A 23,822-nucleotide genomic window follows, 5' to 3' on the forward strand; every position below is an offset into this window, starting at 1 on the left:
CGAACACCAAGTTGCCTTTGGAAAGCTTCCACGTTCTGTTAACAAACAGATTTGCATAGCCCAATTCATCAAGACAATGAACTGAGATCAGATTGAAGTTTGCCGTAGGAGTGTATCTCACATCTTCCAACCAGAGATCATAACCAGCATTGGTTTTGATGCATACTATTCCAATGCCGCAATTTTCCACATATGTGCCATTCAAAGTCTTGACATGGCCGTAATCTCCGAGGGTAAGTGATGAGAAATATTCCTTATTTGAAGAAATATGATAAGAACATGCAGAGTCAATAATCCATAAAGATTGTTGACTAGTGGAACACTCACTAAGACCAGCATGAGAAATCAGCGCACTACCATCACCAAGTGCGTCAGCATCAATAGCTACTGAAGCTACCTCCGTATCGTCTTTTTCTTCATCACTTTCTTTGGCTCGTTCCTTCTTCCACTTTCTACAATGCCTTTGGATGTGACCGGGCTTGCCACAATGATAGCAAGTGACACCTTTTCTTGACTTGGATCTTCTCCGTGAATTGTCACGTTTGTCTGGATTTTGGGGGTATCTTGTTCTGCTTCTCCCCCTCCTTTCTGTAACTGTAACGAGTGCATCTGAGTTGCTACTCGTAGCATTCTCCTTACGTCTGGTTTCTTCATTCAGAATGCTTTCCTTGACTGTGGTTAAGGTCAGATTCCCCTCCGACACATTACTGAGCGTAACAGTCAGTGTCTCCCAACTGTCTGGCAAGGAACTCAATAAGAATAGTGCCTGCACCTGGTCGTCAAACACTATCTTTGACGTCGTCAGTTGGTTCACTATTTCTTGAAATTTGCCCAAGTGATCTGAAGCACTTTCGCCATCTTTGTACTTTAGATTTACAAGCTTTTTAATTAAAAAGGCTTTGTTCTGGGCATTCTTCCGCTCGTACATGTCCTCCAACTTCTTCCAAATTGAATAGGCATCTTTCTCATGAGCGATATGATTTATGACGCTCATTTCAACAGACTGCCTAATAGTTGCGACTGCTTTTCTGTTAATTGACTTCCAATCGCTTTCATTTATTGAAGCTGGCCTGACCCCCTTCAACTCAATCGTTTCAAACAGATCTTTACAGCATAGAAGATCTTCCATTAATATCTTCCATACTGCATAGTTTGATGAGTTGAGTCTAACCATTGTGCCTGTTGTTCTGTCGTCCATTTTAACTTGTGCAGAATATTATCACCAGCAAAACCGTATACGTGAATAGTAGTATACGTGAATAGTGACCGTATAATTGAATAGTAACAGTATACGTAAACAGTACCTGTATGCGTGAATAGTAACTGTATATGTGAATAGTACTATGCGTGAATAGTGCTGGGCTTATTTGAAACGGACTCAGTAACGCCAATAGTACTGTTCACCATCAACTTTGAGTTACTGTTTTACTATTCATCACTAAGTCGATTCTGCAACGTCTTTTCGAACGGACTGCACTAATGGACTCGGCGTAATTTTCTCGTCGTCGTGGTATATTTATTTTTAAAATATATCCACGGATCCGGTAAACCTTCGGCTCTGATACCACTTGTTGGGTCCCGGCAATAAGATTACGAGAAAAATAACACAGCGGAAAAATAAAAATATGACACAGATATTTACGTGGTTCACCCTTTAACTGTTAGGGCTACGTCCACGGGATAAAAACTGAATAATTCTTCCACTATTAAAAATAGTAGGCTTACAAAGAGAGTAATACAAAATAGTGGCACTCACACCGTGTTTTCCAAATTATCCTCACTATTCTCTCGACCCGAGTTTTAGAACCCAATTCTAAAACTCAAATTCTCTCAAAAAAAAACTCTCTTCACTCTTTTGGTCTGTGTTTTATGAAGCGTTGTGCAATCTCCTATTTATAGGAGGGATGGACGCGGGATTAGGAGAGGTGGACGCGTTAATTACGCGTCCACCGAAAAACGGATCACCTACCAAGAAGAAAATTCTTATTTCCTTATTTCCATTTTCAACTACGTGTGGGTCCTACCACGTTTTCTTTTTTTTTTTTTTTTTTATTTGTTTCAAATGTGGGTCCCATTGAGTGGGCACCGCACAACACACCATTACATATATTAAAAAATAAAAAACATAAAATAAATGCTTGATATGTACATGCTTAACCAACCATAATCATGGAAAAACCAGAAAAATATATATATTTATATAAAAACCTTAACTTCAAACACACTCAATCTCCGTCTTGGGCGGTGCCGGGGGCAATCTAGACGAGAAACTCAAGGGAAAATCATTTTCAGATATATCATCGTTGCCTTCATCAAAATTCAAAGCATAGCTCATAGCATCGTAATGAAAATCACCGGAGTGGGAGTGACTTCGGCGATGGTGGCCGAAGCGCGTATAGTCCTGTCCTTGTCCTTGGCCGCCGCTATTTCGGCCAATACGATAAATGAAGCTCTTGCACTTGCGTTTGATCCGGGAAGAGGGCAATGTAGCATGAGGAATGGCTTTACGAAAAGGAGAGAAGAAAGAAGCGTATTTGTGTTTTAGTTTTTGTTTTAGAGTTGGAGAAGAGGGACAGGAAGAAGAAGAGGTGGGAATGGCTTCTTCCATGAAAATGGGGGGGAAAGAGAGAGTAATGGTTGAAAATGTCGTCTTTTTTTCTTACGGAGAAGAAGATAAAACAGAGATAGTGCGTTACAAGAGGACCGAGGGATTGTCGTAGTAGTTAGAGCAGTTCTTGGTTATGCCTGGATTTTAGGGGATTATTAATTTATTATTAATTTGTAATTTGTAATTAATTAATTCAAAAAATGCTTTTTAGTCACCTTAAAATATTTTAATAATCCAACTTTATAATTAACAATCAAATGGATTTTATGAGCGTTCTTAATTTGTAAGTCTACTTAAATTGCAACATTGTACCAATATTATCGTACTATAATATCTCTAAAAAAAATATAATTAAATATCAATAGAAAATTGGATTAATGGAAACAAAATGCTGTCTTCAAATAAATTTTACTTATAAGCTCAAATTATGTTTATTCATAATGTTATCCATTTTAAGTTAAAAAAAAATTATATAGATGGTTCTCCTTCCCTTGTGTTTCTACATTAAAATAGGTATTTTCACGTTTACGTAGATAAGCTATTACGCCACTGATTTTAAACAAGCTAATAAGGCTCCTTCAACAAAAATGAATATTTTATAAATCGAAACTGAATTGAACCAAATTTCAAACCGAACCGAATCAGCCTTTAGTCTATGAGAGCAGGAGAGAGAAATTCATTTTCTCATCTCCTTCCACTTTCTCTCAACGCCGATAGCCCCTTTCCCTCTTTTTGTTCCATTTTCAACCATTATGGTTTCTGGTGATTTTATGCTCTAGATTTAAGTTTTCAATGCCATAATGAATATTTTGACCATAAGTATTCGATTTTAGACTGTGTATAATATAATCAAAGCTTGAAGCTTCGATCCTTAACATAGTTATGGGTTTCGACGAATCACTCCATTTCCTCTAAGTGTGGGCTGCGAGATAGGTCTCGATCAACTCCTAGCCGCCTCTTGAGCATTTTCCCTCCATCGATTTGGGGATTGGTTAAAGCATGATGGAGCCACTATGAATGGTGGCGATGAAGTGGCTGTCAAGACTATTTTCTGCGTGATGGCTTATCAAGTCTTTAAATTAATGACGGAAATGGACTCTCTGTGAAATTCCGAACAAATAGGGGTGAAAGTTAATCCATTTTTGGGTCACTGTAGTTCCTATAACTGTTGAACTTTTTTCCGGTAAGCCTTTGTTGGCTTTGCTTAGTCAGTGACCTATACGTTATTGGGCTTATAACTTATCCTATAAAAAATGTCAAAAAAGTATATATATATTTTTTAATGGTAGAAATATGACGGAAGGAGAAGCATGTATAACTGTCTTAATTTCTAAATCATGTTGAGAATAATAGCAGTTCGTATAAATTTGTTGAAGCCGCTTCCCAAATGCTCTAAACCAAAAAAAGGAGACAAGACGAAGTAGAATTGTAAGTTGGGCCTGACCCAGGCTCCGCCTATTCTATCAAAGTATTTCTAAGAATTATAAAATGAAATTAACAGCCCAAACAATAATCAAAACACAGCTCCTTATTAAAAAAAATTAAATAATAAAATTTCTTAGACATTTGATATTTGGTACGACTCAAGAAAATTAGTGGAAAATATTTTTCAGAATTTGGAAGAAGCTAAGTCATTTTGAAAGAAAATGATACCCTCTTTTAAAAAACAAAAACATTTTTCAATTATTATAAATTATTTGAAAACAAATGCAATTATAATTTGTTGTTTTATTTGGAATACAATTACACAAAAATCCTCTAAATATGACTTATGGATCGTCTCATTGCATCTTTTCACAAAAGAGATGCAAACACTATAATCTTTTATCAGGAAAAAGAAAGATGTGCTAATGAAAATTGAAAAGCAAGCACAAAGTGATAATCCAAGTCATCAATATAGATCCATAGATGGTACTATATCGGTTGCATCCACCTGAAAAAGAGGATAAAGCATTTGATCCAACTCAGAGAAAACGACAGTAATTAGGCTTACACATGTGCTTTTGCGTAGTTTATTTATTTAGTTTGTCGTTTAATTAGCTGCTTTTAAATAATTTATATATGGTCGTGTAAAGTTTTATGATCTTGTGATATTCTTGTTTGTTTTTCCTTCACATGCTCCGTATTATTGTACAGATTCTGTGTCGTTGCATAAATTATCAAGTCTGCTTCTAATTTTATTAGTATAGAAATAATTATCATTATTTAAAACTTTTTTACTATTTATATAATTTAAAACGTTATAATAATATTTATTTTCAATTAAAAAATATTATTATTTTTAAAGTGATATCATACACGCCAAGTTACCTAAAAAATATATTTAAAAAAAATATTATTATTTGAATTTTTTTATTATATGGTCATAAGAGTTCTCGTTTGAATAAAAATATTATTGTAGTAAATTCTTCTTGATACTAATAGAGTAGGTAGTGCCGTAGTGGCGTTCTGGTTCAGCGAAGTTGCCATGAAGCTTCTTCGTGTCCTTCCTTCTCTTTTCCACATATGGCCCCATGAATTGTTTATGACTCTTTTTCTTGTTTTAATCGAATTTTTATTGTCTTTAATTGACTCTTTCTTGCAAATTCATGTTCTGTATGCCTACAGTATTCCATTTCTCTGTTTCTTATTTCAGGCGGAAGCTTCAGATAATTTAATTTAAATAGTCAGATTTAAAGAGAGGTTTCTGTTTTCTGGGTTAAATCAATGGCCGGTATGTTACCTGGCGTTGAATGCGCTCGCCGGCGACGTTTTCATCAAAGCTGTGATACATCTTGGGCCGCCGTCTCTAGCTCCACTAGAAGATCTTCTTTTTGCTTGTACACAAGCAACCATGAAAGTTCTCAGACTTCTATCTCCTCTTCTCTGGTATCTCTCTCTATTTATATCAGATGCTCGTTGTTTCCATTTTCACCTTTTTTATCCCCTTGATTTTGATTATTTTTATGAAGATTTTTAATTGGATTATTTTTTAAAAATAAAATAAAATAGGGAAGCATAACAAAGGAGGCATACGAGGCTGAAAAGTTAGGAGAAGTGGCAAGACAAGCCAAGGAGAGATTAGATGAAAGGCTTAGAAATCAAAGAAAATCATCATCCAAAATGTAACAATTTAATTTTTATTTTTTTATTACTGTTAAATTAGTAATTCAGTGTTCGAGTGTTATGAAGAATAAGGTCGAAACTCTAATTAGATCTTTTCTCGATTATTTTAGAATATCGATACGAATTGTAAAGAAAAAAAAAATGATAGGTTTGGTGCATTTTAGCATAATCCATAAGGTATTTGCTAAGACGAACTGTACTAATGTTTTTTTTTTTTTTTAAATTTGAATTTAATTAGGCAAGAAGCCAGTAAAAGCTCGAGAGGAGCAGAATTGGCAGTTGGTGAATTGCAAACAGAGGATTCTGGAACAAAGAAAAATGGGTCAGCTAAGAAATTTAATTGGGCAAAAATGAGAAGGAAGGCAGCTGAGTAAGTGTGGGTGCACTTACCAATATCATGTGTTCAAATGAGGACATTAATTAGTTATGTTAGAGGTCCAAATTAGGTTAAACAGAAAACGAAAATTAGATCAGTGTGGTCTATCATATTATGAGTTATTACACAACTGCACAATAGGATAGACCTTATTCTGCTCTGTCTGGGCTCTCATGTATTTAAACAAGTGTTGAATGAAGGTCATAAAGTGATGGTGTTTGTGTCCGTAGTAATTTTTTTCATCTTCAATTGGTACAATAGTTATTAAAACTGAGCAAGATGTAATAAACAATTATCTGTGTATAATTGAGAAACTCTACGATTATCATCACAATTTTCTATTCATTCAATATGTTATATAAAAGAATTCAAATGGAGTAGTTTGGTGGCAAAGAGTATTTGTGGAATTGATTACCAGCTCATTTGATTTAACAAATAATTCATACCAGCTCATAGTTAATAATGAATTGTGAACTATAATTTACTAATGAATGTTGTCGGTATTTTAAAAATTTTAATAGCGATTATTGTTAATTTTTAGAATGAATATATTATTTGTTACTTGTCATATAAATAAATAATATTAATTAAAATTTTTAAAATAATATTTAATAAAGTTTATTTTATATTTAAATAACTCTAGATGGAATGATAAAAAATATTGATTTAAGAAATAATTTTATTAGTAACTTTTTTTATAAAATTAATGAAATTGAAATATAAATAAATAATTTAAAAAAAAAGTTGCAAAACCTTTTTATAGAATCAACAGTTCTTTGTAATTTCTATCAATTATTAATTAACTATAAGAATCAGTAATTAGTTGGTATGAAATACGAATAACCAAATCAAAAATTTATCAAATATGAGGGACTAAATAGTAATTTACGTATAAACTACAAAAGAAACCAAGGCCTTAAATTGGGAAAAACGTTTCGGTTAGACACGTGATCCATACCTGTAGGCATGTGAATACTGTACGCTTAGAATAAAGAGTAAAAACCCATTTGATTTTCGCTTCGGTTTTATAGTTAGTTCGGGTAATTGGAAAAAGTACTAGTAGGCAGTGGCGTTCTAGTTGAGCTAAGTTGCAATGAAGCTTCCTCATCTCCTTCCTCCCCCTCCATTTTCTTTCATTCTTTAATCTAGAAATTTTCAAGCACCCAATTTCTTTGAAGGTGAAGATCGACAATGATTTGGATCTATTTTTTGAATTTTTTAATTAATTAAATTAATTAATAAAGCCATTAGAGATATGGACCCATGATATTTTGTCGCCCACTATTTTTGATGGGTTGTTTATGTCTATTTTTCTTGTTTTAATCGAATTTTTATAGTCTCTACTTAACTCTTTCTTGCAAATTCTTTTTATTTATTCATACAGTCTTCCATTTCTCTGTTTCTTGTTTCAGGCGGCAGCAGGTTCAGTTCATTTAACTTAATTAATCAGATTCAAAGAGAGGTTTCTGTTTTGTCGCTTAAATCAATGGCTGGTATGTTACCTGGCGTTGAATGCGCTCGCCGGCGACGCTTTCATCAAAGCTGTGATACACCTTGTTCCGCTGTCTCTGGCTCCACTAGAAGATCTTCCTTTTGCTTGTATACAAGCAACCATGAAAGTTCTCACACTTCTATATCTTCTTCTCTGGTATATCTGTCTCTTATCTATAGCACATGTTCTTTGTTTTCTTTAACTATTTTTTTTCTTCTTGATTTTGGTTATTTTTATTAAGTTTTTTCTTTTTAAATTGGATTAAGTTTATTTACTTATTTAAAAAAAATAGAGAAGCATAATAAATAAAGCATATGAGGATGAGATGTTAGGAGTGGTAGCAAGACAAGCCAAGGAGAGATTAGATGAAAGGCTTAGAATTCAAAGAAAATCATCATCCAAAAGGTAAAAATTTTTATTTCTAATTTTTAGTTTTTTTTATTACTATTAAATATCTTATGAACAAAAATTAAAAATCCCAGAAAAATTATTATTGATAGATTTGGTGAATTTTAGCATAATCTACAAGGTATTTGCTAATATGCACTATAAATAGGCATGAGAACAAAGTAGAAGAAGGCAAATCATTAGCAGTTGGTGAATTGCAAACAGAGGTTTATGGAATAAAAAAAAATGGGTCAGCTAAGAAATTCAAATGGTCAAAAATGAGCTGGAGGGCAACTGAGCAAGAAGAGTGCACAATATGTCTTGAAAGGTTTAAATCTTGTGAGACACTGCTACACCTACCATGTGCTCATAAGTTCCATTGCAGGTGCTTGGCCCCATGGCTAGAGAACAATGCTCATTGTCCTTGTTGCAGAATGCAAATACACGTTCAACTTTCCCAATTTTAGTTTCAATTTTTATTTTTATTTTTTATCAGTTCTGTTCATACCAATAGATTCTGGATTTGACTATTGTTGTAGAGTATGGTGTACTCTTATTTCTGTTTTTTTTTTTTATTTTTTTTATTTTATGTGTAATTGGTAACAAAAAATGTGCATTTATCAAGAGATTTCGAGTATAATAATCTTTTTAGAAGTTGAGATTGAATTTATAATAATTAATATTGTTAATCTTATTTAAAATTTGATCCATTTATTATTATATTTAAGTATAAGTTTTTTATATTTTGTAATTAAAATTATGTGTGCTTTTCACATATTTTGCCTTAAAAAATTGGTGAGGGAGATTTTTGGTTTGTAAATGATTTATTTATGCTCTATAATGTAATTTTTTCTAAATATTTCTTTCTATTTATATGAAATATCATAGCTCTAGCTATGCATCATTTGGGGCTTCCACAGATTTCTATAATAAGAGAGGAAAATTAGGGATAATATGTTTAATCTTAATACTAAATTTGTATAAATGGTGTCTATTTTATATATATATATTTTTTTAAAAAATTAGTTTAACTTTTAACTATATAATATGAATTTAAAATATTTGGTTTTTTGCTAATTTTGGATCCTCATCTCAATTTGCTGTTTGTTGAAGTACTAGTCAATAGAAAATAGAAGTATTTCTTTAATAAGATTATGCATTATAATGCTAAATTCTTATCAAATCCATCTGAAATTAGTATCATTAATCCATAGAAAAGGAATTATATAAAAAAAAACTATCCTTCCTTTGAATTTTGAAGATTACTTTCAAACCCCACACCATCCCATCAAAGTGAAGCAATCAATTTCAATATATGTTTTCCTTTGTCTTCTTTTTTATTTAGTGATACAATTCCTTATGGTCTCAAATTTTATTAATTTAGTTATTAGCTGTTTGAGTAATTTTTCATAAAATGCTAAAAGCTAAACGTTAAATGAATTAACTTTTTATAAAATATTATATTAACCGCTAAATATTATGTAAAAAATAAAGTTTAGTGCTTTGACTGATCGACACGCTATTTAAAAAGCTGTTACCGAATACAACATTAGCTGCATCAAATTTGTAACTTTAATAATTGAAATTTCATTTATAAAAATCTGAAAATTGAATTTTCGCGTTCATGTGATATTTGAATTTATTTAGAAATAAATATGGTTTTTTTTTTTTGATCCATCAATTCTGAATATCAGACAGAATTAATTGCAGGAGATGAGGAATTTAAGATATAAAGCTTGAAAATATGGGCATCAGGGATTCTATTTAGCCTAAAAATCACTGTCTATCAATTCATTTCTCCTATTGAAGTTGAAATTCAAATAATACACCCATTCTTGTCCATGGAGTGGGCCAATAGATATTTTAATTGTGGCATAGAAAATCATTAGATACCTTTGCTTTCTCCAACTGAAAAAATTTGCAACTTACAGCACATAAAATCTTGAAACCATAAGAGTATGAGTTGAATTTCTGAAAATCAGACAAAAAATCTTTCTACTTTAGGGCTAAAAGGGAATTAGTCCACACTTAAAAAGAAAAAAGAGAGAGAGAGAGATACCTCTGATTCTTAAAAAAAAAAAAAAAAAATCTTGAAACCATAAGAAATCATTACTTTCTCTCAAAAAATTAATTTTTCTTTTCAAAATTTAGAGAGATTGATATAAAAGAAAAATCACTATTTTGTAAGTAAAAGGTAAAATTTTGTATTTTTTTTAAAAAAATATTAAATTAGAGGGACGGCTACTACTTTTAGCTACCTCTAATTTCGGGATTGCTTCTCATGTTTTAGATTTATGATTTTTTTTTTCTTGGTTTTTGGTGAGAACCAAACCATATTTAAAAGCGACCCATTAGCCACTAATGAAATTTGTGGCCCCTTTTTTTTTTTTTTTTTTTTTTTTGAAGAGAATTTGTGGCCCTTTTCTATTACATATTTATTTATAGTGATATATTGCATAAGAGCACTATATATATGTATATGTGGAGAAAAATTATCCAGTAGGTGAGAGTGTCATTTTCACCCACTAATGTGAATTATTGCCTTATTGGTTGATTTTTCTTTACTTAATTAACAAGGATTAGCAAAGTACGATGTTAACTTATTATTTAGCTCTTACTGTTATTACAATCAATTCCAATCTTAAATTATAAACTTGAAAATTAAGATTCAATCAATTTAACATTTGATTTGATTAGATGCATGTACTTTTTTGTAATTCAAAAATTAGATGTATGATTAAATGTCTTGTTTTACATATATTATGCTATAGTTATATGAAATGGATTGAGAGAGTATTTCAAAAAAAAAATAATAATAAAATTAAAGATATAGGCCGAAAGTTTGATCTTTTTTAAAGGTGGGGGTGAGCAACTGTCGAGTCGGGTCAAACCCGATCCGACTCGAAATACTTGAAATCCGAAATGAGAGAATGGCTTTACTGATCCGATCCTTTTAAAAGTTCAGCCCCACTCAAATAACTTCTATAAAAATTGGGTTGGGTTACTCAAGCCCGTTTAACCCGATTTTCAATTCAATATTTTTTTATAAGTTGAATACTTTTTTTAATATGGCTCTTACAATTAAAATTTTATTTGGATCCTACACATAATAAAAAAATTGTCTAAAAAAATAATTGTTGCTCAAACAATCATAATAAAAAAATTATAAAATAATAATCAAACCAACCATAATCAACGTCAAACATTCGTAATGAAAAAATCATAACACAATCAAACCATAATAATCACAGTCACACAAACCATAATTTTCCATCTTCAAATTATAACCAAACCATAGCAAATTAAAAAGTCCTAATTAAGTATTTAACATAAATAATAGAAATAAAAAATATGAAAATTTAAAAATTATATTTTTAGTTGCTCAAGAAAAAATACATGTCATCTTCAAAAAATTAATTTTGATTTGGAATTTTTAATTTTACATGCAAAAGAAGAAAGAAAGGAGGGTGAGTCATGCGAAAATTAAAAATAATAATAAGATTTTCATTTTTCGGGTTGGGTCGGGTTAAACAAGATATTTAACCGATTCACCCAACCTGAATAAGGATATACATCCCACAAATGGTCTAACCTGACCCAACCTGAAAAACTTATTATAACTATATATTTTCAGTCGTGTGGGTCGGATTTTGCACAGCACTATCCTTTATGACATCAGCTTTTGAGTTTATTATCAATATCCCTTTTTTTCTTTTTTCTAATGAAGATGACCCCACTATTGATACCATTAGTATTGGAAAAGTCCACAAAGAGACATACATTTTTTTTTTTTTTTTTGACATTACAAAGAGACATACATTTGATACCGAAGAAGAAGAAAAGTTAATTGGAAATGAGATGAGATAGAAGAATTAGAAAAAAAAAGATATAAATTAATTAAGTAAAATATGAATTTAAATATTTTAATATTGTAATAATATAAATTATTAATTAAAATTGTAAATGAATTATTCTGTAAATTATTAATTAAATAAAAGTAAAATTAAATGGTTTAAGAGAGTTCAGATAAGATAATATCAATTGGCATATAGTAAACTTTATAGATCTAAAATAGTTAATTCTAGCAAATATTTCATGAGTATTACACACATATAGGATATGTTCAGTAAAATTAAATGTTTTGGTAATTTTTAATTGTTTTAGCAGTATGTAGCTATTTGAATAGTTTTTTCATAAAACATTAAAAGCTAAACGTTATATAAGTTGACTTTTATAAAATACTATTTTAATTTTTAAAAGTTAGTTCAAATATTTTGTTACCAAATACTGTACAAAATAACATTTAAAAATTATTTAAAAAGTTAGTGTGCTGGACACGTGATAATAATCTAAAAATTGAGTCTAAATGTAAAACTTCACTTGTCTTCTATATTGAGAAACTATTATTTCATGACCATAAAAAAAAACCTTTGATTAATAATTTGTCAACTCCAAATTTTTTTTCAATTTTTTAAATATTAATATCAGTGGTTTTCCCTGATAATAAAACGACACCGCTTTAGTCCGCCAATTATTGGTTCACTTTTGCACCACCTTCTTCCCAAGTCCTAACGGCTAGTTCCAAATGACCGTTTAAGCACCCAACATTCAAAACCCTGGATATGAATCACCACATCATAAAGACAAAAGAAGAAGACCCATTGAAAAAGGAAAACCAGAAAAGAAAATTTTTATCTCTTTCTTTCTGAAATCTTCAAATCACAGCTCTGGCAACCCAAAAAAACAAGCAATCTCGGTTAAATACACTGTCTGCTTCAGCTCAAGAAACCAAGGGATCATCAAAAATGGTGTACACATACACACCAACATATTACTCTTCTCTCCATGATTCAATTACCTCTATTTGCAAGACTATTCTTCCTTTCTCCTTCAAGAAGCGGAGATTGCCTGCTGCTGAGCACAGACTCTCAAAGCTGCAATCTGATAACTTGAAATGGCAACAGGATTCTTTCCATCAGATCTTGAACTTAATGGGTCTCCATAAAGAAGGAATCTTAGCAGAGAATGAGGTTTCAGCTTTTCGAACCCATTTGCTCGAAACCCTAATCGCTTCTCCAGCTGAACATGAACAGCCACTCATTTTGAGAGATAAGTTGGTCTTTTTACAGGCAAGTTACTATCTAATGAGTGTTATTTTTTTTCTTTTTTTCAGAAATTAGTTAATAGTAATAGTTAGTAACTGATTTTTCTGTTAATGCTTGGTAATAAAGAATGAATTTTTATTATTTTAGATTATGGGCTTTTTAGAATTTTCAAATATAAATTTAAAATTTCTCTCGCATTTGTCTAATTTATTATGTACAAGAAAGTATAATTTGAGTTTATTTTTGAATTAACTAGAAAGAATTCTGTGTCGATTCGAAATTATACTCAAAAGTAGATACCTTTCAGTAAAAATTTACGTTATCTAAACTCAAATTATCATAAAAAATGTAAATCTTTAAGAACTAGACACAGAATGAAAAAGGAATGATATTCCAGTAATAGCTTCCTAATACCATTTCTAGAGCAAACAAAACAAAACAAGACCTAGAACTAATTCTTTTTCCTCTTTCCTTTCTCTAAGTATTTTTTGTTAATTATCTTTATGCAGGAGCTGCTCTATGCAAAATGCATATCAGAAGATGAGTACCATTCTTCGAAGAGGCCTTTGTTACAAAGATTAGCTGTTCAAGGGGCAGAAATTGAGTCAAGAGATGTTATAGTTGCTGGCCCAAGAGAACTAAAAGAGAATTCAGAAGAGGAATGGTCAGTTATTGACTTAAAAGATGAGAAAAACTTGGTTACTAAAGAAAACTTACCCTCTAAAAACAAATCAAAGCCTAATTCAGCAATCAAGCAAATTAAAGGAGCAGCCTCAGCTTTTGGTTTTGGTTCATCTAACAAGCAGATAAAACATAGAGAAGAGAGGAGTATATTTGAAATTGAATCAAAATTCTCCTCTCCTGGCTCTGTTAATAATGACATAGAAAACCCATTTAGGGATGGTCATTTGAAGAATAAAGAAAGTGAAACGAAGTCAATTCTCATGCAAGAAAGCTTACCAAATGAGTCTGCTAAAGAATGTGGGAGTACTGATAAGGTGAAGAGAAAACCTTTTAAGACTTTGTTCCAAAGAGAGCATAGGGAGGCCCATGGTGGAGGTGGCAGTGGTGGTGATAATTGTGTTAATCATGTAGAGAAAGTATCAAAATCAGCAAAAAAGCAATGGGGTTTTGATGGTTTTAAGAAATGGAAGAAAAATGATTCAGATGATGAGACAACTCCTCTGCCTCTCAGTAATGAAAGATCAGATTGTGATTCATCCATAGCGTCTTGCCACCTTGTTGACAGCCCTATGGGAGAAGGACCAGATACTAAACTGATAAAAAGGAAGCTACATTCTAATGGCTCTCCTTCAGATTTTTTCATTGATAAGGTTCACTCTCGATAATTTTTATTAGTCTCTTCACTTGCTTGCTTTGATTGTTTTAGCTCATATTGTGTATATGCTTGTTTGCAGGTTTTAGGAGATAAGATAAAGAAGGAACTGTCAAGAATTCAAACAGAACTCTGCACCACAAACCCCAATCTTAAATTCTCGTAAGCATTTTTAACTGAAATTTAGGTCATATTTGGTTAGCTCTAGAATTGGAATGGAATATGATTCTTGATTTGCTTCACAAGAAACCCAAAAAATTTATTTCATTTTTTTATATTTAAATAACCTGAATTATACTGAAATGAAATTCAACATTTTAAGGATTTGAAATATTGGTGTTTATGCATTGTCATTCTTTGCTTTATGGTTTCAACAGAGATGACCAAATGGAAGAAATTTCCACCAAGCTTCCAGTCGATAAAGCTGACCTGAAAAAGTTCTTTCCCAAGTGAGGCACCAAACACTATCTCTTCCTTCTTTTTTCTTTTTAAAGGGTGTTTCAAATGCATGAGATTGTAGAAACTGATCCTACCAAATTTTATCTTGGAATTTAGGTCATGGTGTGATCGTTATGGTGATGTCGTTTTAGATGTGGTGAAGAAAGAGTTCAAGGATCATGTTGGAGAGATGGAGAACAAAAGAAATGCTGTTAGAGAGAAACATAGCCACAATTCCATGAGATGGACAACATTTGAAGATGATGGCAATGAAAATTTTCACCCAAATCTCTTTTCCTACGGCAGCAATGACAAGTACTTCGAAAATAATAATCCCTTCTCCAATGGTTATAGTGGAAGCAATGAAAATAAGATGAGATTTGAATCGCCTTCTATTCAAGACCAAAATCCCTTTTGGTCTCCAAGGCATGGAGCTTCTTTTCTTGGCTAGAAGCAGCGAAGGTATAATAAGTATGTTTAATCCAGCAGCATGATTATTACGTGTTTAAAACTATGTATTCTATTAAAAATGTATTATTTATGAACAGTTGAAAGAAGAACATTGTTCTTCTAAAATTTAAGAATCTTTTGTCAGCAATTGAATTGATGAGTCAGAAGATACAAAGCAATGCAGGGAATATTTTAGGGTATGCTTCTGTTGCTTACTGTAAAAGCTGCTATTGAAAAAATATATATTATTATGTTAAAAATGTTCATTAAAGAAAATTCCCATGGAAGCTTGCAGCTAAAAAAAAAATATTGCAGGACTCGTTAAGTTTCAGCATGGAAGCAATTTCAGAACTCTTCAAGTTTCAGCAGAAAATGATTCAAAATTGCAGCACATAAACAAGCAAGACGGCTCTTTCCAGGATTAGCCTAGAACGATGGAAAGAACCACAAAATGGAACGATAAATTCATGAACATCGCATTTCCGTTGCCTTCTATAAAATTCTACAGAAGAATCTTTACGATATACTACAATGTAAGAAATATAACAGCCCTAAAACAGAAGGTTACTATTTACATCCATACATCATACATATAAGCGATTTTATCAAACAAAGGGGATTTCTGAATTGGGGACAAAAGGCTCGACTGAAGGTTCATTGGTACCCTGACGAACATCTCCGCGACAAAGTGGGCATACCCTGTAAAACACCAGTAGAGAAGAGAGAGAAAGAAGCCAGGCAAATGCAAAAAAGGGGGGCAAAAGAAAAAGAAAAAGAACAAGAAAATTAAAAAGTCCATTACGAAAATGAATGATGAAAAAAAAGAGCAAAGAATGGAAATGATGTTACCCATGTATCTCTTTAAGCCATTTATCAACGCAGGACATGTGATATTCATGGTGGCAGGGAAGGACTCTAATTTTGTCCCCTTCCTCGTACTCAGCTAGACAGATATAACACCTGTCCATCAAATTGTTAAATACAGAACGAACTTTTAAGATTTATCAACTTAAATTGTTGCCTATAGATACTAACACTCGGATCAAAATCAATCATTACTATACAACCTCACTGCAGATAGTCCAAACACACCTTACATCTGCTCCAAACAATAAACTGAAACAATACTCTAGCAAAGAGGGCAAGTGAACAGTACACAGGTATTATATCGGGTTTATCCTGATTTATATGTTGGTTCACCCTATAAAATTTTTTTTTGGAAGGAACTTACTGTTCAACATCATCACTCCCGTCAACTTTCTTCTGCTTTTTGTGATTCTTAAGGGGGAAAGAGTCAACAACTGACTCTGGGGCTGGAAGTGACATCATTGATAGGGAAAGTGAGACAGGCTGGCGATGGATTTCATCCAAAACCTGCAGATCAAGCATAACAACCAAAAAAAACTTTTGTTGGAACACCTCTCCAGGAAACTTATAGATAAAACATCTATGCAGTTCCAAAGGGTTTATAGGTATGTCTTACCATAATAATATCAAACTGAAATTATTAATTAAAATCAAAGGCTAAATCAATAGGAACCCAAGTAAACTCATTCGAAAAGAAAAAACTAATATTTGAAAATAGAAGAGCATAAGTAGTCACTGTTCAGCATTCAACTGTATTTGCTGATTTGCAAATCATGTAGTACTAAGTTCACAATGGGTAACATTAAATACCAAGCTGATTTTTCCGTATGCAAGGAAAATATTTCAATACAGCAATTCTGATGAGAACAGTTAAACATGGCATTTAATGTGTTCTGTTGTGTAACAGTTCAACATGCTAATATGGAATCAACAGTTGATGAATATTACCACATCAAAATTTCTCAAAAATTCTTAAGATTTATTTGTGCATGTTTGCACACGTCATCACTCATGCATAATTATTTTTGGTATTGAAAATATGTTATGACTGACATAAAGCAAAGTATATCATTCTAGTGCGCGAGCGCACACACACACACACACACACACACACACACACATATATATGGTGGTAAGAAATGATTTATCAGACATGAAAATGATATAAATTGGCAAAACAGCTTACAATACCGAACATTGTAACTGACAAAAAAGCGTAACAATGCTGAGAGAAAAACAGCTTATCGATAAAAACTGTTAGCCGACTGCAATTCCCATATTTGTAAATTAAACATGAAAGTTCCAAAAAAGAGGTATTCAGTATTAGCTATGAAACAGGCAGGGAGAGCAAGAAAGAACACATTTAAAATCAGTTTATCAATTTGTATGCATCCGATCCAACAGTATCAAATAGGTCCATTTTAATTCCACTTTTCAAACAATGTCCATCCGAAATATCACAATGTACCAAGTTCATATGTTGAGATGAATCACATGTCAGCTGATAGAGGCAAGGTACCTCAAATAAAGCTTCAGCAAGCATGACTATTCGTGATATACTTGCACGATTACTAGTCTCCTCAGTCGTGGAGAATGATTCACATGAACATCTACCCTCAGGATGGAGTCCAGATGGGCACAAGGTAGTTCTACGATTATGCACATCAAGGCCACCGCGAAGTCTTTCCCATATCTGCAAAGAGTTATGCATAAGCTGTTCAGAAAAATTACAGAATGAGAAAGTAAATGTGATGATTCAGAGAGACAATATAACATATGGAGACATTATTATAAAAAAGATGGTGTTATTTCCAGGGCAAAAAATGTGTCGAAGTTATGAGAAGCTTCTAAAATAATAACAGAGAGAGAGAGAGAGAGAGAGAGAGAGTTTTGAGAAGCTTCTAACTTCACATACCCCAAATTTATTCAATCCTCAGTTACAAGACAAAGGAACAATTACATCACAACTACCAAAAAAACCAATGATATTTGCAAATTCATACTCATAATAGATACGAGAAGAAAGAGTAATGACCAATATTTTGCAAATTCATGCCAACACGAGAAACAGAAGAAATTCAAAGCTCAGTATCCCATTGTTGGCTGTGTTGTCTTTTGAATTTTCTTAGATTCCTATCTGTTATAATTTGTGTTAATCTCAAAGGTCAATAGCTTATTATGAGAATGTAATCGCAAAACTATAGCTTGCTCTGTTGGTAATATGGATGGGAATTGTTGCTTTGTCTTGTAATTGGTGATTGAATAAAGTTTTGCATACAATAGAAGCTTTTCAATTCTAAGTTCAATCGTTGGACAGGGCTATGTAGTCAAATAGTAAACATTTTGTGCTCTATAAATAACACCACACTATAAACAGCTAAAAAACATGATTTGTGAAGTTATATGTAATACAGTAATACACGTGCGACACACAAACTAACTCTTCAGTTGGATTAGACAGGGACTTCTATAAAGATCTTTCCGCTCATGATCATACTCAAAAGCCAAAGTCACAGCATGGGGACACGGAAAAAAAATGAAAATGTTGACAAAAAAAAAAATCAGGGCACTGTATGATAGGAGGAAGGAAGGATCATGGTCTATCATTGGGTCGGCGAGGGAGCCCACAGGAAGGGGGATGACCCACTGAATTCACATCAGAAATTGTCAACACGAAAACAAACAAAATCATGAATTGTGTATAAAAAGAAAACGAGCCAATTCTAATCTCAGAGCTGAGGTATATGAAGAATTGAGGAGGCTTCTAATTAGGCAGACCACCTCTATGATGAACCCATCTTTACAATTACAACCAAACACTAATGAGCCACTGGCTATTGCAATAGTAAAATTACGGGGTGTGCACAGCCATTTCAGCAAAAAGAAATACTTAAGGGATAGGTATCTCCAAAATTTGCCTTTCAAGATCCCATCCTGTGGAAAAATAAAGACTATTTCGACTGCAGCAAACACATTCAATTAAATAACATACCAACCCTAGAGCACAAACTGGTAAAATCAAGTAGGAAAATTAATCAAAACCGTAGTGTTTTTTTTTTTTTTTTTTTTTTTTTTTTTGTGGCTCAAACGTATTCATGAAATCACCTCAGATCTTGAGTGTCGCCTGCGTGCATTCATGTTGTGAATTCTACTGCCCAGATATCCAGAATCACTTCCTATCTCGTCATCAAAAAGATCTCCACTGAAATCAAGGAGCCATCTGTCATGAGACAGTAGATCCTCGGTATTATCTGTTGAGAAAAGAATGGTTGGAGAATCAAGATGCCTTCTAGAACTGCGTCTTGAAAATGCATCCCAAAATAGTCTTCTACTATTCCTTCTGGCCTCATGACCACTTGTATCAGCATTGCTGCCAGACAAAATGCTTGAAGAGATGCTTACAACATCTACATGAAGTACACTTCCATCTCCTTGGCCCTGCTCCCTATTGGCCACAAGAAATCCTAAACCTGAAGGGATCACTTCTTGTGCAGATTCATTCCCCCAGGAGTGAAGACTTACTGGAACATCAGAACTATGAGGAACAGGATCAGAATCAAAACTAAAAGTGCTCGTTACTACATCCAAGTGATTCTCAACAGAGGTCCCATCAGCATGTGAATCAGCAAATCCTTCAGGAAACGAACTATTTGGATGTGTGATGTGAGGACAGATCTGAGGAACCCCTTTGTTCTCTGAATTATCAATATCATTGACTGCATCCTTGTTAGCCGAAATATTTACAGAGACAGGATCTGAAGATTGTTCTTTAAGCGAAGTACTAGCTTCAGAACTACTTCTATTCCTAAAAGAGTCATCATGACTATAATTACCACTTACCTGATGGGGAGTAACTAATTCCTTACTCTCAGACAAGCATTTTCCTTGATCACTTGTTTCAGCATTTCTCAGAACGCAATCAGCAGATCCTTCACTGGCCGTGATACTGCTTCCAGAAGATGGTCCAGTTTCAGAAAGAGAGCTGGTAAACCTTGTTCCTGTACCATAAATGAAAGAAGATTCCTCTGCAAGATTGGAGATCTCATTGGTGACAGGATCACAATATTTTGCAGAATGGACCAGAACTTCATCTTCCATCTGTATGTAAAAATTGTTGATATGTCAGTCTCTTCTATAAACTGAACTGAGATCATTTAAACAAGAGCATCTTGAAAAGAATTATCTAAACATAAAAAAGAAAGTATGTGCATTGATCAAGATTCAAGACATGCAGAACAACAACCAAAAGATACTTGTATCTTGCCACATTGCATTCTTGATGGGTGATAGAACTATCCAAATTTCTATTTACACTGTCTACCCACCATAAATGGGTCTCTCCATAATAGGCAGAATCTTCTGGCCCTTGTAATAGCATTTTGGTTTGGCATCCAAAAATGCACACGAAATACATGGCATGGCAGTTGGGTTAGTGTAATTGTCATGTCATAGTTATGAATACTGATATGTTTTGTCGTCAATCAACAAACAGCACATGCCACACTCATAAGAAATACCACCACAGAGCTCGCGTAAAAGCTTCCCAAAAAGCTCACCAATCAATCAAGGGCAAAGATGAAGAGTGCTAGCTGTATGATGTTCCTGATGTAAAAGTTTGTAAATCTTCCTAGTTCATTGTTCAAAGTTTGTAATATTAATCGAAAGCATAATTTTTTTTTTTAAATTTAAATTGAAAGCAAAGTAGCCTTATTGTGAATCATTGTTCAATTCTCTATGTCCAAGCTTTCTAGTTCAATCAGCCATTAACATTTTTGCACACGTAGATACTATTGTAGAACACACATTATTTCTATTGCGATTTCTTCATTTGGAATAAATGGAATATATTTGCACCTGAGATATACCAAAATATGAGAAAAAGCACATCTACCAGCACAATTATAGCTCCAAGATAAAAAAAGAAATAAATAAAAATTCAATGAAGAATATTCAACATGCCAAACAAAACATGTATAATTCTTATTTATAAATCTCAAAAACTCATTGATACTATTCTCTTAAGCTCAATCAAACAGTACCAACCATCAAAGTCTGAACTATAATACAATTTGGCAAGACAAAACCTAAATCTCATGAAAAGAAATCATCAGTGATCACAAACAGAATGCAATTCAAGGCCTTTAACCAAACCAAGGAATTGTTAAAATCAAAACTGTTTCAACTATTAAGCAACCAAAGGTCCAAAGAAACCATACACACTAGTTATAATCTAGATTGATAAATTAATCCACTCAGAATTAAATAACGTACATATCAGTTTTGCGCAAATACAATACCAAGGAAGAGAATTAGAAAAACAAAACATGTACGTGCAGCGAATAAACCTAAAATTACCCGAAATAGACCCATTTTCAGCATCAGATAATCAATACCACAAAAACCAGTAGCAATCTTTGATCAAAGAAACAAAAAATACGAAATGGGCTGTCTCCTTTTTTTATTTTAATTTTTACATTACAATAATAGTTAAATATGGGATCAATCATTTAAACCAAATGATCGATCCCCGCTCATCAAAGCCGATCAAATGTATTAAAAAAAGGTGGAAAATAAAAAATAAGAAAGAAAAACAATAATAAAAAGAAACAGGAAATGGAGAGGAGAAAGAAAGAAGGAGAAGAAATATGCGTGGGATTCTTTTCCTTTTGTATCGTGTGTTTTGGGTTACCTGAAGAGTAGCGCGAGAAGAGGAGCCACCGCAGATGAGAGAAGAGAAGAGGCGGGAGGGGCTTCTGCGGTTCAGTCGGCCCCGCGATGGACGCGAACCCAGTCGACTATTGGCTGTGCCCATTTTTAGAGATTGATAGAGAGAGAGAGAGTAGAGTTCGAAATTGAGAAGAGAGGCTGAGAAAGAACGGTGATATAATAATGGAAGCAAAGGTAATAGAGAGAGAAAGAGAGGTTTTTGTTTGAAAATTGAAATTGAATTATTTGGGGTTTTCGTGCGATTGGGGGCTAAGAACAGAGAGAACAGAGTGTCTTTGTCTATGTCTCTGCTTTCTTTTCTTTTCTTTTCTTTTTTTTTAATTTCTTTAAAAATAATATTTAAAAAAAAAAAAAAAAAAAAAAAAAAAAAAAAAAAACCAAACAAACAAACTCATTCGGTGCCTCCATATATCACATGACATCCTACCTTTTTGTTTTATTTAAATACAAAGATGAAAATTTTAAAAAATTAAAAAAAAATAGAGAAAAACTTAAAGAGCGAACTACCAAAATTATTAACTGATCATCATTATTTCAAACAATTACTTATTTAGCCTTGAAATCAGCATGTCAAGTTGGCAATTTGTATGTCACTAGTTATTATTTCTGTTTCCCTTTTAGTTTTAATCTTAAAAAATCATAATGGTTTTAGGTTTTTTTTATTAATTTTTTGATTAAAAATTAATTTGGGATCATAAAATATTATTATAAATAATAATTATTTTACATTAGAATATTAGTTAGATTAGCAATTAGGCATAAATTAATTGTTCTCCTCAAGTTTTTTCTAATAATGGAAAAACAGTTTATACGAATTTTAGCACCAACCATGTTAATTTTGACAAGTTAGACTAATATATGATTATAAGCTATTTAACTGAATTAAGCAAGAAATTTCAATGTTTATTTAGTATCTGTATGAAAGTTACAGTAGGCATACTTCTATGAAGGAAATAAGTAATACAATACTTTCTAGAAATGACTTTAGTGAAAAGTAGCCAGAAATCAATTAAGGCGTGACAATTTGAAGAATTCTGTTGACAAAATAATGTTTTTGACTTATTGACTTTTAATCAAGAAAATAAATAGTTACTTTATTTGAAATATTTATTGGTTTATTGATGGTAGAATTAGGGGTGTAAATGAGCTGAGTCAGCTCACGAATTGTTCGAGCTCGACTAAAATAGAGTTTGAAAAAGTTCGATTTTGATCGAGTTCGAGTTTAACGATATTCAGCTTTAAAGCTTGTGAAGCCTTATTAAATTTTTATATAAATACACATATAATATTATTTTAAGTTACTCGAACTTCAAGTCGAATTTAAATTTAAAATTTTTCGAACTAACCTCGAATCTTTAAGTCGAATTCAAATTTAAAATTTTTAAATTCATTAACTTTTGAGTTATTCACCTCAGTTTTGAGCCCGATAGATTATAGATCGGCTCGTTTTATTTTATACCGAAGGTGGGATTATGGATCCGATTTTGTCAGGTATACTCTTTCAAATTAACACAGTTGGATGAAGGGAGTAGTAAAAGGAGTCAAACTCCATTGGGCTTAAACCTTACACCACAACTTGGCCCAGAAAACTTCTTTGTTCAGTTATTAAGCCCCAGTCAATTGGGCTAACATGTGATCCATAAAGTTAAAAATAAAAGGCCAGCCCATTTCAAGAACATGATCGTATGTATGATACAAATCCAGAGGTAGTTAAATAGTTAAACAAATAAATAAGTAAATAAAACAACTTCAATCGCGAGATGGAGATAAATCTTTTACAAATTAATTAAATTGTCGGCAGTATTGTCATGAGACAAAACTACAACGTAAGAATAGATCATTGATTGATACATGTCAATATTACACGTGGCTATCAATTAATTAAATTAGTTAAATTTCTTATCCACAAAGTAACAATCTCGTAGCTCTTA

The 23,822-nt window shown here is 32.5% G+C and overlaps 5 protein-coding genes across 6 annotated transcripts; 3 read left to right on the forward strand and 2 right to left on the reverse strand.

The window, feature by feature from the left end:
- Nucleotides 1-1,598: 1,598 nt before the first annotated feature.
- LOC105641316 (uncharacterized) lies at nt 1,599-2,743 on the reverse strand. Its single transcript, XM_012225838.2, has one exon. The coding sequence runs from the start codon at nt 2,606-2,608 to the stop codon at nt 2,216-2,218; it is 393 nt and encodes a 130-aa protein (XP_012081228.1). The 5' UTR covers nt 2,609-2,743; the 3' UTR covers nt 1,599-2,215.
- Nucleotides 2,744-5,139: 2,396 nt separating this feature from the next.
- LOC105641218 (uncharacterized) lies at nt 5,140-6,322 on the forward strand (the record flags this gene model as incomplete). The annotated part of the gene is given in 3 exon segments (XM_012225716.4): nt 5,140-5,476; nt 5,600-5,712; nt 5,952-6,322. Coding segments are annotated over 3 exon segments (411 nt in total). The 3' UTR covers nt 6,088-6,322.
- A 752-nt stretch (nt 6,323-7,074) lies between these two features.
- LOC105641217 (uncharacterized) lies at nt 7,075-8,622 on the forward strand. The gene is made up of 4 exons (XM_012225715.4): nt 7,075-7,267; nt 7,502-7,737; nt 7,874-7,986; nt 8,138-8,622. The coding sequence occupies exons 2-4, from the start codon at nt 7,576-7,578 to the stop codon at nt 8,433-8,435; spliced, it is 573 nt and encodes a 190-aa protein (XP_012081105.1). The 5' UTR covers nt 7,075-7,267; nt 7,502-7,575; the 3' UTR covers nt 8,436-8,622.
- A 3,968-nt stretch (nt 8,623-12,590) lies between these two features.
- LOC149494079 (uncharacterized) lies at nt 12,591-15,445 on the forward strand. Its single transcript, XM_089725324.1, has 5 exons — nt 12,591-13,097; nt 13,583-14,407; nt 14,492-14,571; nt 14,787-14,858; nt 14,965-15,445. The coding sequence occupies exons 1-5, from the start codon at nt 12,774-12,776 to the stop codon at nt 15,296-15,298; spliced, it is 1,635 nt and encodes a 544-aa protein (XP_089581450.1). The 5' UTR covers nt 12,591-12,773; the 3' UTR covers nt 15,299-15,445.
- A 304-nt stretch (nt 15,446-15,749) lies between these two features.
- LOC149494080 (uncharacterized) lies at nt 15,750-22,179 on the reverse strand. 2 transcript variants are annotated; one of them, XM_089725322.1, is made up of 6 exons: nt 21,854-22,179; nt 19,270-20,262; nt 17,684-17,857; nt 16,529-16,671; nt 16,147-16,257; nt 15,750-15,996 (listed from the first exon to the last, which is right to left on the reverse strand). In XM_089725322.1, exons 1-6 carry the CDS (start codon nt 21,974-21,976, stop codon nt 15,903-15,905), a joined length of 1,638 nt encoding a protein of 545 aa, XP_089581448.1. In that variant the 5' UTR covers nt 21,977-22,179; the 3' UTR covers nt 15,750-15,902. The 2 variants fall into 2 exon arrangements, with proteins under 2 accessions (XP_089581448.1, XP_089581449.1); XM_089725323.1 differs by lacking the exon at nt 21,854-22,179 and adding an exon at nt 21,520-21,666.
- Between the last annotated feature and the right edge of the window lie 1,643 nt (nt 22,180-23,822).

The sequence above is a fragment of the Jatropha curcas genome, chromosome 8, assembly GCF_041381405.1.
Source record: "Jatropha curcas cultivar XTBG-Jc1 chromosome 8, XTBG_Jcur_1.0, whole genome shotgun sequence".
NCBI classification, from domain to species: domain Eukaryota; kingdom Viridiplantae; phylum Streptophyta; class Magnoliopsida; order Malpighiales; family Euphorbiaceae; genus Jatropha; species Jatropha curcas.

Excerpts from the sequence above, each read along its gene's own strand:
- LOC105641316 (XM_012225838.2), bottom strand. The coding sequence starts at position 2,608 with ATGGAAGAAGCCATTCCCACCTCTTCTTCTTCCTGTCCCTCTTCTCCA.
- LOC105641217 (XM_012225715.4), top strand. The coding sequence starts at position 7,576 with ATGGCTGGTATGTTACCTGGCGTTGAATGCGCTCGCCGGCGACGCTTT. Across the intron at positions 7,738-7,873 it reads CTTCTATATCTTCTTCTCTG|AGAAGCATAATAAATAAAGC; the intron begins GTATATCTGTCT and ends TAAAAAAAATAG. Across the intron at positions 7,987-8,137 it reads AGAAAATCATCATCCAAAAG|GCATGAGAACAAAGTAGAAG; the intron begins GTAAAAATTTTT and ends CACTATAAATAG.
- LOC149494079 (XM_089725324.1), top strand. The coding sequence starts at position 12,774 with ATGGTGTACACATACACACCAACATATTACTCTTCTCTCCATGATTCA. Across the intron at positions 14,408-14,491 it reads CAGATTTTTTCATTGATAAG|GTTTTAGGAGATAAGATAAA; the intron begins GTTCACTCTCGA and ends GCTTGTTTGCAG. Across the intron at positions 14,859-14,964 it reads CTGAAAAAGTTCTTTCCCAA|GTCATGGTGTGATCGTTATG; the intron begins GTGAGGCACCAA and ends CTTGGAATTTAG.
- LOC149494080 (XM_089725322.1), bottom strand. The coding sequence starts at position 21,976 with ATGGGCACAGCCAATAGTCGACTGGGTTCGCGTCCATCGCGGGGCCGA. Across the intron at positions 17,858-19,269 it reads GGCGACACTCAAGATCTGAG|ATATGGGAAAGACTTCGCGG; the intron begins GTGATTTCATGA and ends AACTCTTTGCAG. Across the intron at positions 16,672-17,683 it reads TTGCTGAAGCTTTATTTGAG|GTTTTGGATGAAATCCATCG; the intron begins GTACCTTGCCTC and ends CTTGATCTGCAG.